This window comes from Helicoverpa armigera, chromosome 9 (assembly GCF_030705265.1).
Source record: "Helicoverpa armigera isolate CAAS_96S chromosome 9, ASM3070526v1, whole genome shotgun sequence".
Lineage (NCBI taxonomy): Eukaryota > Metazoa > Arthropoda > Insecta > Lepidoptera > Noctuidae > Helicoverpa > Helicoverpa armigera.
This window is the reverse complement of record NC_087128.1, coordinates 9,667,825-9,684,524: the sequence shown is the minus strand read 5'-3', so window position 1 is coordinate 9,684,524 and position 16,700 is coordinate 9,667,825. Positions and strand designations below refer to the sequence as shown.

Sequence of the window (16,700 nt, the reverse complement as noted above, 5' to 3'; positions counted from 1 at the left end):
AAAATTCCAATAAATATTTACGCATGTTCGTTTGCAATGTACGATTTGATTTCAATTAACTAATGTTTCCTTGAATAATCAGGTCATTCAACTCGTCTGCGCGACCCAGACATGAGACATCGTAATTCGTACTGCATCGTACCATGCTATGATTCTGTACAGTAAGATAGAAAATTCACTTTCAGAATCCTAACTACCTAATGGAACATATTGATTCCCATGGTTTCCATTTTAACTCTTCAATGGAGTTTTTTATACTTTTAGTTTGTCATTAGCTACAAACTGAAAATCTCACGAGAACTATTTAAAAGACTGCTATTAACATTATTGTAAAATAAGCCACTGTAATGTTCAACCAGTAAACTGCCTCCTTTGTTTAACGGTCGATAGCGCGACTGTCGCGCACAGAACCGCTCACGCTGGTTTGATTCTCTGTCCGCGCTAAGCAGAGATAATGAAGAGATTGGGAAAAATATGTATATGAGGATTAAATTAATACAAAACAAGTATAGATTTTATATAAAAGCATTTATTTTAAAACAATGTAGGTAATAATATACTTTCTGATTCTTGGCAAAACAGTCTCACATAAGCAAGTCAACATTTGGCCTCTCTTAAGAATAAACATAAGACTAACATGCGCTGCCATAACTCACAAATGAATAAAACTGAAATATCAGATAAATAATATAAAAGGACAAATATAAAATTATTTTCGTACATCTACATTGCAGTTAGCATTGCATCTTGGTTGAGCAATCTTAGATTAATTTGTTTATTAACGTAAATTATTCTAAATAAAAGGGAACATTAACTTTACTAGAATTGACTCACAATATTAGCATATATAAAAAAAACCATCTACTGTACCTAATTAACAGTTTTCACAGACGCAGACATTACAGTCCACAATGAGTTTGTGGTTCAGTATTAATAAAATTTGATAATAAATGCACAACAAAAATATAATTTAAGTTGCCTTTGTCTTTTACGTTTATAAAAATATATAACAATTTAGAAATAATTATAACAGTTTTCTTCTATAAACAATTTGGAATAATATTGCACAAGCTCAAAGCTAAATTATTATGTGCATTTTTCATAAATACTATAAATATAACAACAAACCAACACAACACGTCGTAACTCTAAATAATTAGTTTTTATGACTCGTCTTTAATGACACAAGTTTAACCATCGACAACTACAATCCGGTACTCGGAGACAGCTTGAGGGCTTTGGACGATCCTTACTATACTTAATTTTAGAGGAAAATTCGATCTTTGTCAAAATTCAGCCGCCACTGCACACACAAACATGAATGTGTTCCTAACAACTAATCTAACTAATAGAAAAAATAATATCACAGGCAAACGTGTCAATTTTATAAAAGTGAGAATTTTATACACCTAGGCACAAAAGGCTTGGTATTCCTATAGGTTTTGTAACTATTAGTAAGCTAGCGCTACGACTGATTCTGATACCTTCCAGTGTTCAGTTTACGATCACACGATTATAGTTGTCGATCTAAATCCATAATTTTAGTTTACAATGTGGTCAGTTTTACAAAAAGGACCGATTTTAAAGGGCCGTCGATACGGCAATTTAATTTCCACCACTGCCCTAGATAATTACATTAAAATGATTCACCTAAGGAACTGCAGTGAGGAAAACTTTTCAATTTATTTATCATATTCTACAAGACTAAAACCTAAGAACCGTTCACCGCGAGAATAAAGCGACCACATTGTCCCTCCCCACCACCGTCATCACCGAGTGTTGGTTTGTTAGAAAATATTTTCACAGCACAGGAACAAACACATTCTGGACTAAATAAAATCTGAAAATGATAACAACATTTGTTTTTAAAGACTAGCACGTAATTTTGGCACAACGCTGTGTCCTCTCAGAGCACAGTGGCATCGATGTTGTTCTCTTTATATACAAAAGTTCAAGATTATTTGCTCAGTGAAAACTAGTGCGGCGCGCGGGCGGGCGGGCGCTGACGTCACGTCGCCACGTGGCTACCTCCCGCCCGCCCGCGCGACGCTTCATACACCTTTAACGCTTATTAGGGTTTCACAAAGCTTACTACCATCGAGTATCAGGAACAATGTTATTTAGATTTCAATTATTATTTAACAATAGCAAGCAAAGAAAAAGTACATATTTTTAATAATATTTGTGCCCAATGTGTCATGTTCGATGTATCGTTTTAAATTTATTTATGAAACCCTAAATTACAGTGACCGATTGTATCGTTCACATGATATGGACAGCTGCCATTACAATCATAAAATGCAAAATAATGTATATTAAAATTTAGTACAAAATTATCGTAAATAATTAAAAAAAAACTTATTTGAGTAAATAAATTCTCTTGTTCCATTGCTCATTCAGTGCTATAAAGGCCAGGGTGTAAAAATAACTGTATGTGATTTCACAGCGCAGGAAACTTGTTCACTTCGACAGACAATAGGTACCCTGTCTCATATGAAGGTAGCTTATTATTTTTGTTAATTTCATTATTTTTAAACGATAAATTTAAATAAATAATCTATCAAAACTATTCTAGGGCAGAGTTAAAACGTCCGTAGCTCGGCTGTACAGTCGGGTACAGGTATTTGTACACCCTGCCTCAATGAGTATTTTACCCCAACAACACTCTTAATTCCAAACAACAGTACATACCTAACACGTTCCCTGTATAAATATATTATAGTCTTGTAAAAGAAACCTTCGAAACCTCATAGGTCATTAACACTACGTGAGAAATTACACAAGAGCATTAGGATACAATATATTGCTACGAGTTAACTTATCATTTGGCACTAAATTAACATATTGCATCTCGAGCATTCGTCACAAATATATTTATACTTGCAAATCCTTTTAACTCTCAATTTATCATTTCTAAATTACAATTAAATTTTCATTTACTTCTCTAATGATATAATTTTCATTGGGCCAAAAATTTCCAAGTTCTATGTGAATGTGTTATGATATAACTATAAACGAAATACAAATATTTCATATATTGAGCAATCTGTCCATTCCCTTCTCACTTTCAAATACCTAAAGGTGTTTTAGTAACGGGAATGTGTGCTATACCAAACGTTAAAACACGAAATTAATAGACAAGACGCGTTCTCGGCAAGTAAAATTTGGCAAAATTGAGCATTAAGACTTTCAATTGGCATCGTAAAATATTACTAAATAGTAAGATTTTACTACGTAGCACTGCGTGACTACTTATATATCCTAACTCTGGTAACTGTAACTTATTCATAGGTACACCAATCTCTTACAGTTGACTGCTAAAGACGTGCGAATAGTGTACTGTGTATTGTGTAGCTGCGTACACTGGTCAGATCAGAGAAACGGCGACTATTTGTACATGTACTGTCGAGTCGAGCGAGCGCGGCGTGCTGCACGCCGCGCCTCAGTCTGCACTCGGACCGGGCGGCGCTGTCACGGCAGGCTGACTAACACTAACAACCCATCCTCTCCTCGATCCCTCTTATAAACAGTTTCATATGGAGCCTGCCATGCCAGCCACCGCGAGCCTCACAACGTGTAACATGCCAGTTTCTATGATCTGAACTTATATGATTATGTTATTTGTACAAGATGTACAAAATAGTGAAAAAACTAATTATTACAAATTGATATGACGTAAACGTGAGACTTTTTATCATTATGAGAATTTAGTTATTGTTCAAAAGAACTATATATGACCGTGGACTTCTCAAGAGATCTTTCCAATTTACTAACTACATTTATAACAACTTGGTTAAAATAGTATTTAAAAGTGAAATAAATCGTTCTTTATCAAATAATAGTTATTGCTTTTGTTGATATGACAAAGACATGTGTGCGCGGACGCACGGGACCGGGCTGCTCCAGCCGGCTACTGATACCTTACGTCTCCTTATTATACAGCTCCACTGTACAATAGTATAATTACGTTATAACTCTTAAATGTATATTTTAAAAATATGACTGCTTTATATCCATCATGATCACAGCTCTCCAAAGACTTTACAATATCCAAACCTTGACGCTCCAAAATAAATTCTTTATTATCATTTACACCTATAAAACGAAATGACTATAATATCTATAAGATAGCTCTAAAAATTATGCCATTTTGATATATTTACTTTGCAATTGCAACGGTCCCTCGTACAGCACTTAAATGCCTCATATACAAATTTTAACGTAACGTTGAAAATGACTCGATTTATATTTAAACATAAAATATAGAAAGCAATAAAACGACTGACTGATGTCTATAAAAAAATTTAGAAATAAAGCGGCAGTGTTTGCGAAAATTCGTGCAAATAGAATCTAACTACAAAACATGTCTTAGGAACCTGATAAATTATTGCTAGAGCTTCGGGCACGACTCCACTCCCTTCCTTACAAACGACAATGCATCCCCGGCGCGGCCGGCAGATACATAACGAGATAAAATCTTATCAGTAGCCAATAGAAAAATATCACCTAAATAAATATGAATATTTTACACGGGCAACTCACCGCCGTCGTTCGTCGTCGCGACGCCGCGCAAATAAATATAAATCTTTCCAAACGATCGGCGGGAGCCCGCGACCCAGCGGCGAGCGCCTCGGCCGACGCCGAGCGACGAGTTTCTTTATTTTCTCTTTTTTGGTAAAAAATAACAAGATTATGAAATTGATATGCAACACCGCGGCGGCCATCACTGCGCCTCGCCGTCCTCCTCCCCCGCGCCGCCCGCCCCCGCGGCCGCCGAGCCGGCAGACCCCGTGCCCGCAGCCCCCGCGCCGCCGCCCGGCCCGCGCGAGTACTCGCCCGCGCCGCCGCCTGGACCCTTCGAAGCCTCGCTACAACAACAAACAAACATTACATCAGCAACATTTTCTATGGAACAGCGCAGCTCTTAAAACAAAACCATCTAAGTCTCAAGCGTCAAGTTTGGATGTACAAAGTCAATTATTTGATATTTACTCTAATGAAGCCTGTATCTAATCAATTTTTTTTAAACCTGATTGAACCTATAGATAAAATCAAATACGTCATTAGGGGGCACGACGTCAAAAATTGCTGTCTCATAGATAGAGAAACATTATAAGATTAGATTATTGAAGCGATGGAGTGGCCACACTCGAGTCTTTAGTAATATTACAGTTCATTTTAATATTTTTGTCATTGACCTTATCTTTTTTGCTACTGTTAGAATTAGGCGCAATATGTACTTTTTTTAGACTTCAATTACACGCTACTGTAGCATGCTATTTCCTTATTTTATCTAGGAAAATTACTTTTTGCACGAGTTTAGGTGCCAGATAGGTTCTATGACTTCAAAACCATGAATGACTTCACCACCACCAAACATGTAAATCGATTCTTCCAGGAAAGTATAGCAAACTTGGCAACGTTCGCATTTACTTCTTCTTGAAACTAATATATTTTAAATTCCATGATTAATTCAAAGTAAATGAAAAGATCTTGAGGAAACCTGGACTATAAAGTCTGAAACCACCAACACGCACTGCGCAAACGTGGTGATTATAATGCTCATTCCTTCTTTGTGTGAGAGGAGACCTGTGCCTAGCCAGGGACGATAAAAAGGCTGATATCGTTCAGCCTTTATTTTTGGTAAATTAAAAGGTAAATAAAGAGGTAAACATTTTTACTTTGTTTGAAGGGGGTAATCTTTGGAACCGCTGGTCGGATTTCCAAAATTCTTTCACTGATACATAGCTACAATGTTCCTGGATACCATGGGCTATATTTTATCCCGGTACGCGTAGTAGTTCAAATGCGACGCGGGTGAAACCGAGGGAAACGGCTAGTGGTTTAATTAAAGAGTGGTAAAATTAATAAGGTCTACTTACTAGGTAGAGTATGAGGAGCGCGCACTGCCGCCGGGAGCCTCCACGTCGCAGGGCGGGGGCCGCGCCGCCGCGCTCAGCAAGTAGTTGGTCGAATCGCTGAAACAGTTCGACAGCCTGCTACAAATTGTATTACTGCCTCGAGTGGTGCGGTAGTGGAGTACACAATAATAAATAGGGTAATTTGAAAAAAAATAAAATAAAAGGATTGCTTTATCAGTGCAGCCAATATTTTTTTTATTTCATTATAAATTGTCAGATTTGATTCATAAACTTTAATTGTGGTCCGAGATCTAAAAGAGTCCAGCCTCTATTGTACAGATTTTCAGTTGGGGTGTACATATAAAAGGTACAAATTGTAAGATTATAGCGCAGAAAAAAGTGGGAGAAAAGAGATTTTTTTACTGCAATTTCATTGCCACGTAATTTTATTGAAAAGATTGATATTGATTTGATTGATTACATTATTAATCATAGTTTCAACATTGTTTTAATCATATTATAACCATTTATATCCTTTTAGTTTAATAATTTGTCGTTGGAACAACCAAATAGGACATTACATAGACTCAAGGGTTATCCGATACCGTTAGTGTTGGGTGGGACAGTCCGGCACACAAAACCTAGTCTAACTCAAAATTTTACCGTCGGATAAAACCCCAGATCCACATTTTATGGAAAGAACCAATAATTCCCGGTTCGGGTGTTGCGCAATTACATTGTTTGTTGTAACCTGCCATGTTTTTAGAACAGGTTTATCGATAAGACTTGCGCATCACTAATGTTTACAAATACATTAAAAAAAAATGCTAACACATAATAGGTTAATAAGAAAAACAGTTATTTAAAGTGCAAAGTAAGTACAGATCTGACAACGAAAACGAACAAATCAAATGCTTATTTTTAGTTCAAGAAGCCTTTTAATTTTGAGGGTTCCGTATAAGGGTAAAAAAGAGACTCTATTATTAAGACTTAGGTGATCGTCGGTTCGTCAGTCCCCAGACTGTATTCTATGAACCATACTAGTTAGACATACCTACATACGTTAATTGATAAAATTAATATGTAATTAGGGGCACCCCATACAATAAACATGATTTTTATTGCTTTTTTGCGATACTTTTTTGTACAATCTTCCGATTTTTTACAACTCAGTTTACGGAACCTAAACTGAAAAAGAATAATAATGGAATCGCATTATCAATTTCCGATAAAGGTCAGCAGTTAACAAAGGTTATAGATAAACGTAACAATCAGATCACTGAATTTAATTAAAATGTTTATGATCATTTTTTGGCTGTTTCATTGTAAAAACAATTACACTGAAAATTGTACTAAAACCTTCTTGGTAAAACTCTGAAAAAAATGTGATATCTGTGTCATGTGTAATGGTAAGTGGTGAAGGGTTTTTCCCATCTTCATGTCTCCATATCCTATTCAGTAAATATTATAAGTACCAGTAGACGCTAGTGTTAAAGTTCAAACTGATTGTGCAAACTTTTTGAACTATCAAAATAACGGTTTAGCTTTAAACGTAACTTACAGACGAAGAATATTAAATATTAGGTAATTAGGCTTACTGTTTATATCTTTTATATTATCTATTATTATCTTAAACCTTTCAATCTTTTAATTAGTCACCATATAAATATATCAACGCGATGACGATTGATCAGTATACAGTGCCTTTAATAATAAGTTCCGAATAATCTTTAAATACAATGAAAGGAATGGTCATTCTATTTTAAGAACAATCAACACTGGAATTTGATTTCGATTTGTCCCATAAAAGTCAAATAACAAAACGTTTAAGATACGAGCACTCGAAACAATTGTTGGACTGACAAAAATGTAATAAGTGTGTATTATTAAGTATTATCACAACAAAGTTTTAAGTTGAAAGTCAAGGGGCCGGTACTGGCCCACGCACTATCAGAATGCTGCTATCAGAATGTTATGTTTAGCATACGGCATGGCGAAAACACGTCAACGCTGTCTCGTTAATAACATGATTCAACCGATATCATTATTTATTTGTTCCAATCCTCTGATAGCATGTCGTAACGCTACTCATGGCGATAACCATGGCACGCATGGTAAAGCGATAACCTCTGATTCATTTCTCAAGATTAATAAAAATTAAAGAGTACTTATCGTGTCTGTAGGTACCTACACTCTGTCTCAGGTCAAATACCTATTGCCGTTTAGACTATTTATTTGCGCAGAACTGGTCCAGAACACATGCTAGTGACGAGTTCAAAAGGTTCTCATGTTTATTTATTATCATCTTATTTTGATTACAGTGTACAAGCAAATATGCCAAATGTGTTATTATTTGATATTGTGCGAAGACTTCTTTTAACTGATCATTGTCGAGCGTATCACGGGGTCAGATAAAAGAAACTACAGATAAAAAACTTTATGTAAATTGTAAGGCATTGCCGCGTTGTTTTATCGAGCCTAAATTGGCTTGTAATTTTTTTATTCGGCTGGTATACAAAAGCGCTGAATTTACTTTCTTTCCCCTGGAAAGTTTATTACGAGAATATCCTTATTGGCACCTACGCAGATGACAAATGGAGTCACAAATGTTAGTTCACCTGGCGGTCCTCATCCTGAGCGCGGCGCAGTTCTCCTTGCACTTGTAGGCTAGCACCTGCTTGATCCTGCTGACCTCGACGTCGGGGAAGTGCCTGCTGACGTAGGAGATGAGCGCGTGCACTCTGCGGCGGTCGAGCGGCGGCTTGGTGGGGCGCGACTCCTGGCCCGCGCGCGACCAGCGCTGCCCCGTCACGGAGCACGTGGCCAGCTCGATGGGCGAGAACAGCGCCGCGGCCAGACCGCGCGTCACCTTCCTATAGTCGCCCCATTTCACGCCGCGGAGAAGTTCCTCTCGTATCTCCACTCCTTCTCCCAGTTTTATCTAGAAGAAAATATACACTATAATTATTCTACATTTTAAGTTCCTAAAACTTTTGCTAAACCATATAGTGAAGCAGCTTACAAATCATACGAGTACACGGTTTCTAGAGACAAAAGATCAGCGTCATTATTAACGTGATTAATTAATTACGGAGGAACTTCATCAAGATGATGATAAATCATTTACCATCTCTGAAACTTTATAAAAGCAGATTAGCACACTCGTCATTATACATTCGTCCTGGGGATTGGATCTTTGAAGAGCACGACGAGTACTTAAGAACTTGAAGAAACCCCTTTACTTCTTGCGATGAAATCTTGGAAAATAACCGACCCGCTTTCAGAAGCCATTGAAGGCCCCATGTACACTCTTGTCATAAAAATTATAATGTTACAATATGGTTGAACTTACAAGTCGTGGTGCAGCGGCGCCTCCCCGCTCATTCTCGCGCTTGATGACGAAGGGCAGGGCGCGTCGGTGCTGCTCCAGCCAGACGGCGTCGGGGACCGGACGATTGCGTCTGCCGTCCCATCTCCCTACAGCTACGTCACATACCACAAGTATTATAGAGAGGGAAATCTCCCCAAGGTAAAAAAGGGGCAAAATTTTAGCCTGTCAAATTATTATATGACACTCCCCTGGTACCAAGGTTGGCGGGGACGTTACCGTCAACAGCGATGGCAATGACGGACCCTCCCGTCAAGTAACAATATTTCCTCCATGCTTTACCCCCGCAGCCTACGTCCCCCGTTCCCCGCGGAACATGGAAGTGTCACATACTAATTTGTCAAGTTATAAATTTTATGGATTATTTTGCAGTTGATCATTATCACTGATCAGCGGCTATGAAATTATGTAAATAAGAAATTCATAAAAAATATTGCAAGGTTCAATGAAATGTCAAGGTAAACCAGATCGACTCGGCCACGGTAACTAAAAATCACAATTTCTTCGCAATACTTTATTTTTTGATATTTAGTAAAAAATACATTGATGTATGTACACAAGTTTAATAATCTGCACAAAGCGAATGTGCAGATGAACGTAAGTAATTACATTTTATTAATTTTCACATTAAAGATAGACAAATTAGCAGTCAGTAATTGCTTGAAATACTAGGTTTGTAACATTAAAATAACGGATTGTGGAAAACAAGTTAACTAGACAAAGAACAATTGATTGACCATGGGTTTAAAGCGGAATTATGTTTCATCATAGCCTGAAGCTGATTCAATGAATCGCCAGCGATTGCTATGTGATTAGTGCAGGGAATTAAAAAACTAATCATTCCGTATTTAATGACATCAATAAACATTACTATCATAATGATAAAATTTCTAGTTTTATATAATTTCTATTTAAATTCAGCAGTGTGAAGAGATTCATTTTTTTATACATTATATTTTTCATTTAAATATGTCAATAATAAAAGCTGCGCCTTAACTTAGTAATTGGGATTAAAATTATTATTTAAGAAAAGTGCTTTTTAAAATTACTATTACTAATACGTATAAGCGATTATTTTAGAGTAATTATTATTGCAATTAACTTTCTTCCGTAATAGTTTAAATATTAAAACACTGTTAAAAATAAATGCAAAATAAAAATTTGGAGATCATGGAAATAAAGTCACTTGAGATCACACATTATTCCAATAAGTTTACAATTAAATTTTCAAAAGACAAACTAATATTGTTACTCACAACCCTAATCATACCTTTATAAGTGTCCCCTCTAAATGCTTTTATTACAAAATGACTAGATGTGCTTTTTTCATGGCAATCATTTTATACATCTACAAAAAAACATTAAAGAAATAACCGATCAAAATTTAAAGTTATATAAAAATATAAGTAATAAAAAATCCCCTCGTCTTATGTTCTAGTTTGTAGTAATGTTGATGCAGTGCTCACTACGACACTGGGCTAGTGGGCTTTATGGCAAGTTGTCGTCAACATTATCTAGTAAACGATTTATAGTAAACCAACATATTCTAACTTATTTATGAAGCCAAATGTTTGAGCGTTGTAACTGTTCTTTATTCTCAATATTCAGGTGTATTGACTGTTCCCGCTCGCACATCAAATATTCAGGGCACCGTAGCCATTAGGAACCCACAGATTGTATGGTGTCATTTGATATGTACAAATGATAGATACACAATTAGAATATCTATAATCAGATTCTAATTATTTCGAATGGCTATTGCGTGAGAATCTATTACATTGAAATTGTATTTGTAATACTCTAAATGAGTAAAATTAAATTTATGTAAATAGTTTAACTATTGCGAGGATAAACTCTAAACAGCATTTCATCAGTCAACTAATAATCTTGATCTATGTATAATCTATCGGCACCCTTCAGCAAGCGAATTCAGTGCGAATTCGGTTATATTCATTAACCATGATATTTATATATTTATAATTGTGTAATAAAATATGTAGATCAAAGCCACTGATCTATAGAAACTCATCTGATTATCGTGTATGTGAAGAGCATGTAACAATGCACAAGATGGCGTATGGCAACATAATCGTGGTGTTCCACCCTAGACTAATATATTATTGTAATGTTTTATTTTAATATACGATTTTTGAAGACTTACTATTCATTATATCTGAGATTTTGTACAAACTATTTACCGGGAGCCGTCCAATCACTCAACAATAACATTGTGTAAAGATAAAACTATTGTGTATAAAAATATCACTATTGTTGTTTAGCGCGGGCTTATGGACACGGCGACGTATGCATGAGTCCGCGTGTTCGACAAATAAAACGGACATGGCCGACACTTTCCGTCATCTGCGGTACAAAAAAATTATACTCTATTATGAAAATACACCTATTATTTATTTATTTCTATCTCAGACAGAAAGTGTCGCCCAAATGTGGATAACGTGTATAATGTCTGTATGTATAATAATTATGTAACCAGTAAATAACCTATGTTATGTTATGTAAAATCAGCACCGGTTGCAACAAATGCTTTAACAATCAGTCTATTGTCAGAAAGGAAGGTACTGTATGTGTCCCCTTAACGAGCTTCAATTAGTCACTTAACTAGAACCCTTATCCCCATGACTCAATGGTCGAACGACTCTATGACTAAACTGTGGCTTTCCTATAGGTATATTATTAACAAAATTCCCCTTACTTCTCGGATGACGTAAAGGATACAACTGTACAAAATAATCGTTAATATTCTGAACGGTTATAACATGATCAACATTCCTACTAGTGCTATGTTAGACTATTTATAGAGAAAACACCACCAACAGAAACTCGTTAATGCGACATATATCTGGCACTCGGTATATTATAGAAAGGCACACAATAAGCGGAGAGGTGTGACGGCAAATAGGCCCCCGGCGACACTCCGATCACAGACTAGATATATCTATTGACAGTCTTCGTTACGACTTTATAAGCCACATCTTCTCGACTTGGCCGTACGAAGAGACACAACGCTACCTTTGCTATTCTAGTATAACATAGCAGTGAAATGCTATAATGTTTCGTATCGTAGGAAAAGAACACGACGAGTAGCTCGCGATAAGCATCCCACAGATAAACGTGTGTAGGAGTTATCGTCGGCAGCGTGGCGTCTCGGCGGCGGTGGCGGCACGGGCGACTACTGCGGGAAGCGCTGGGCGGGCCGCAGCGCGGGCAGCGGCGGCGGCGGCTTGGTACACAGGCGCGCGGGCGGGTGCTGGGCCAGCGTGTGGCGGCGCAGGTACAGCGGCGTCTTGAAGGAGCGGCCGCACGTGGCGCACGCCACCGGCTTGGCCTCGTGGATCAGGCGCACGTGCTGGCGCAGGTTGGACGCGTTGCTGTACCGGCGGCCGCACACTGCGCACTGCACCCCGCCGCCCGCGCCCCCGGCCGCGCCGGCGCCCGCTGCCAACAACACCACGTTCGCACTGCCGCTCTCCGCGCCGCCACGCCGCCGCACCGCCGCGCCACCCGTTACCCTATTCAAATGCCATTGCCACTACCCCAACACCGAGACCAATTCTTTTACAATCGTACTAAATGGACCTGTCCTTCATTTGAACCAAACTTTTCTATTTTTATGCCGTGCAATAATCGAAGATCATACACCTGAGGTAGCAAGATGAGAGGATTATAATGAATCGTTAGATTGAATGTCAACTCGTTTAGGCCTGGCAACTGGAGGCTTCGGTTGAAGGTGACAGCATTTGAATAAGATAACAGTACCGCCACGTGGGTTGCCGGCGGCGGCGGCGACGGCGGCGGTCGGAGCGGTGCGGGTCGGCCGACACCCGCGCGCCTAGCCACCTGACTCCACTACGAGATCGCGCGCGCTCTCTACTACGTCCGAATCAATATTTTCGACAAATAAGCTAAAAAGAGGTTCGCCGGGGGCGCGGCTGTCCGAGTCGACGTGTGCGTGTGATAATGACGTGATAGTGAACATAAAATGATTATATTTACCTTCCGCATTCTCGTCTCGCAGCTCCGTGTTCATCCCGGCCATCAGATCCATATTACCTGCGAAAATAATTCAAACATTATTTCCTGCATTCCAATCGGTCTACAGTGAATACAGCAATCAAATATGAAGTGCAAACCTTGCAATGCAGCAAATGGATTAGCGAGCGCGTTGTTCTCGTTGTAGTATATCTGCGGAAAGCTAGATCGCTCCTCGTCGCTAGCTTCTTGTTCCATGACTTCCATTTTTGGTTCCAAAAGATCGGATGCGGTAAATTCTTGACATTTGTCTGTTCTTTCAGGGTCCCCGGGGTCCATGAGAATATCACTCTCTTCATTTTTCACGTCAGTTGCTTCGAGATCAGTTTTCACCCTTAGAGCTGGGTAATTGGGAATTTCTCTATAGTCATCATTATTAGGCCTCATTTGACTAGAAGTTTGAAAAGGAGCTTCTTCATTGAGATTGTTTCTGGCAACATCGGGAGAATTTCTTGTGGAACGACGACTTGTGTTTTGTTCTTGGTCTTCAACAGAGGTCGTCTCGACATTTTGGTTTGCGGCTTTGGAGGAGGAGGTAGAGTGTGACGGCTTGGCGCTGAGCAAATTACGTAGTTGGGAAGGAGGTGATTTTCGATTCACTTTCTGTAACAGATGAATGTAACAACAGCATTTAATATGGGGGTTGCAATAACTATTTAGAAATGCGAATGTAATGTAAGTGATTACTTTGTCGTTGTGTTGTGAACAGTCTGTGAGGCCTCTGATCTGCAGCGCGTCGGCAGTACGCAAGAAGGCGCTGAGCTGCGCCTGGGCTATGTTCACCTGTCCCACGTACATAAACTGTAGCAGCGCGCGCACGTGCGATACCTCGCAATCGCGCATGAATATTATAGGGTGAGGACATGGATTGTTCTGAAAGTAACAATGTGGCTTTAATCAACAATAACAATCAACAATAAACGCCGTCGTCGTCATAAATAACACAATTATGTAACTGTTTTTAATTAATCATTCTAACTTGATAAAATACTCATTACAGCAACTTCTTTTACACAATCACATTAAATCTTCCACCAGAAAAAAAAAAAAAACTATAGTTATTTGTCATTCAACTTGGAATAAAAATAAACTATGTTGACCATACATAATAATTTTATTATACCTAAATTTATCGAAAAAATATAAATAAATCCATTGTTCACAAAATTGAGATAGTTGAACAGCTAACACTATAAGAATATTGCTGTCTCTGTCTATTGAAAAGAGAATGACAATGAAAGGTAATGTTTATCAAATGTTTATGAATGTCAAGTTTTTATGAACAAGGGGATAATGTGTGAACTTTGGAATCAAAAGGTTAACATACAAGTAACTAGAGTGTCTATTCTTATGTTGTGCTGAGAGGATACGTTATAGATAGTTGCTTACTATCTTTGTTTAATAATGGTGCTTGATTAAATTAGCTCATGCATTGTTAGTAACAAGATAAGATGTAAATAGATTGATAAAATGTGATAGGAAAAAATGTTTATAGAGAATATCTACATGTATAATCCTAAGTGTTAACCTAGAAATTTGAATGTTTCAAAGTGTTATTTATAGATGGATGAAACACTTGATGACAATTCACCCTTCCATTTGAAAGGGGATCTTTCTTAAGAAGAAGCATCTATTTCCAGCGTTCATTGAACATAAATATTATTGATGACTAAATGATACTTGATAATGATATTTTACCTCAACACTATAGCTACATAAGTATGGGTATGTAGGTTTATAAAAATAAGGTTAGTGTTCAAGTCACCATAAAGGGAAATTTAGAAGGCAACAGCCATTGTTATAATGAAGGTGTCACTTCATATTTGGATAAGATACAGTTATCATAAAAACCACAAGACCACAATATACTGGCATCTGAGTTATGGTGTAGCAAAATGGAGTAGATAGTTAACCACAACCAACACCACAGCAAATTAATAAAATCATGATTAAAACATCATTCAGAGTGACAACATTGTGCACATTCTAATAACATTGAATCAGCAGAGAAAGGTGTAGTTTATAATTATGATGACATCTTTCAATTTGTACTGAACCAAATTATTGATCTATTAATTGAATAGAAAATAACTTTTAATAAAAACATAATGTAGAGATTGCATACATATTGGTATTCATGCACAGTAATGTATAGCTGAGCAACTTTCATCATTCATTTGGCAGGTCATCTTTTTTTCTCATAAAGATTTCAGTACCAATGACCCCAGATAAAACTGTGTGTTACAAAACCATTTTAAATATATTAAAAATTAGGCAAACATATTCATTAGCATGAACCGTAATGGTCACATTATGTGTATAAAGAATTCATTATATGCTTCCATGACAAATGTAATCTATAGCCCCAATGGTAATGAGTTAATTAGAAATTGTGAAACAGAATTTTAAAGTAGGTACAAATAAATGAAATCACGAGTACTTAACCGGAACGCGAGACATGGCATTTGTAAGTAGATCAAGTGTTTTATACATAACAACTTTCACTAGAGTCATTGTAATGGTGACACATCAAAGTGTGGGGAGTGAAAGATGGACTTACTTTAAATAATTCCTTGAAATATGGACTACATGCCGAAAGAACCACTTTATGTGCCTCCAGCCGGTGCCCCTCGCATGCCAGGGTGACATCCACGAAGTCCTCATCATCGCGCAATGCCTCGAATTGAGAAGTTATATTCGCTTGAAAATTGTTCCATCTCAAACAAAATTGCTGGTCGCCACCCAGTTCTGTACCTTCCATTACTTATAGACATAACTCGATATCCCTGCTCATTTAATTGGTTGATAAGAATAGTTAATTATTGAAAATAAATATATCACAGTAACTTGCAATTTCAGTCGCCGTCTGGCCGAAAATCTTATGAAAGAAAACAATCAATAAAATCTCGTACCAATATAAGAAAAATAAAAACTTTTTAATTTGTCATTTGGATGGTACATTCACTTCAACGTTCCGTTATACGATTCGATTCGATACCGGTTTTTGTGCCCTGGCAGAAAAAACTTACTTAAAATACACGAAAGAAAACCGGTGACGTCTAGTCGTTTTAAGTATTTGACGATATTGTGGATGATAACGGATTCAGATAATGTTTTGTACATCTAATATCTGTTTAATTTTATGCAGTTATCAAATCGAACTGGCAACACACTCCGAGCTCGTCGCTAGTGTTTGGCGCTAAAATTGAAAATCGATGTCGATATTTTAATACTAACTCGATAATTAATTGAAAAAGGTTTATTTTTAGGTGAGTTCTAAACGTCTTTCTTAAACCTGAACATTATTCCACTTAGCTGAATTCTTCCGATTTAAGATTCTGTTAAGAGAATTTTAAATTAATGAATGCAATTTGACTATTATTAACTATTGAGACATTGAG

At 37.4% G+C, this 16,700-nt stretch overlaps 1 protein-coding gene across 2 annotated transcripts; it reads right to left on the bottom strand.

Annotated features, from left to right (window-relative positions):
• Positions 1–509: 509 nt before the first annotated feature.
• Positions 510–16,241, bottom strand: LOC110372595 (uncharacterized). 2 transcript variants are annotated; one of them, XM_021329405.3, is made up of 8 exons: positions 15,860–16,241; positions 13,987–14,172; positions 13,401–13,902; positions 13,264–13,320; positions 9,214–9,344; positions 8,480–8,802; positions 5,883–5,996; positions 510–4,868 (listed from the first exon to the last, which is right to left on the bottom strand). In XM_021329405.3, the coding sequence occupies exons 1-8, from the start codon at positions 16,058–16,060 to the stop codon at positions 4,724–4,726; spliced, it is 1,659 nt and encodes a 552-aa protein (XP_021185080.3). In that variant the 5' UTR covers positions 16,061–16,241; the 3' UTR covers positions 510–4,723. The 2 variants fall into 2 exon arrangements, with proteins under 2 accessions (XP_021185080.3, XP_021185081.3); XM_021329406.3 differs by having other exon boundaries at positions 5,883–5,978.
• Positions 16,242–16,700: the final 459 nt, after the last annotated feature.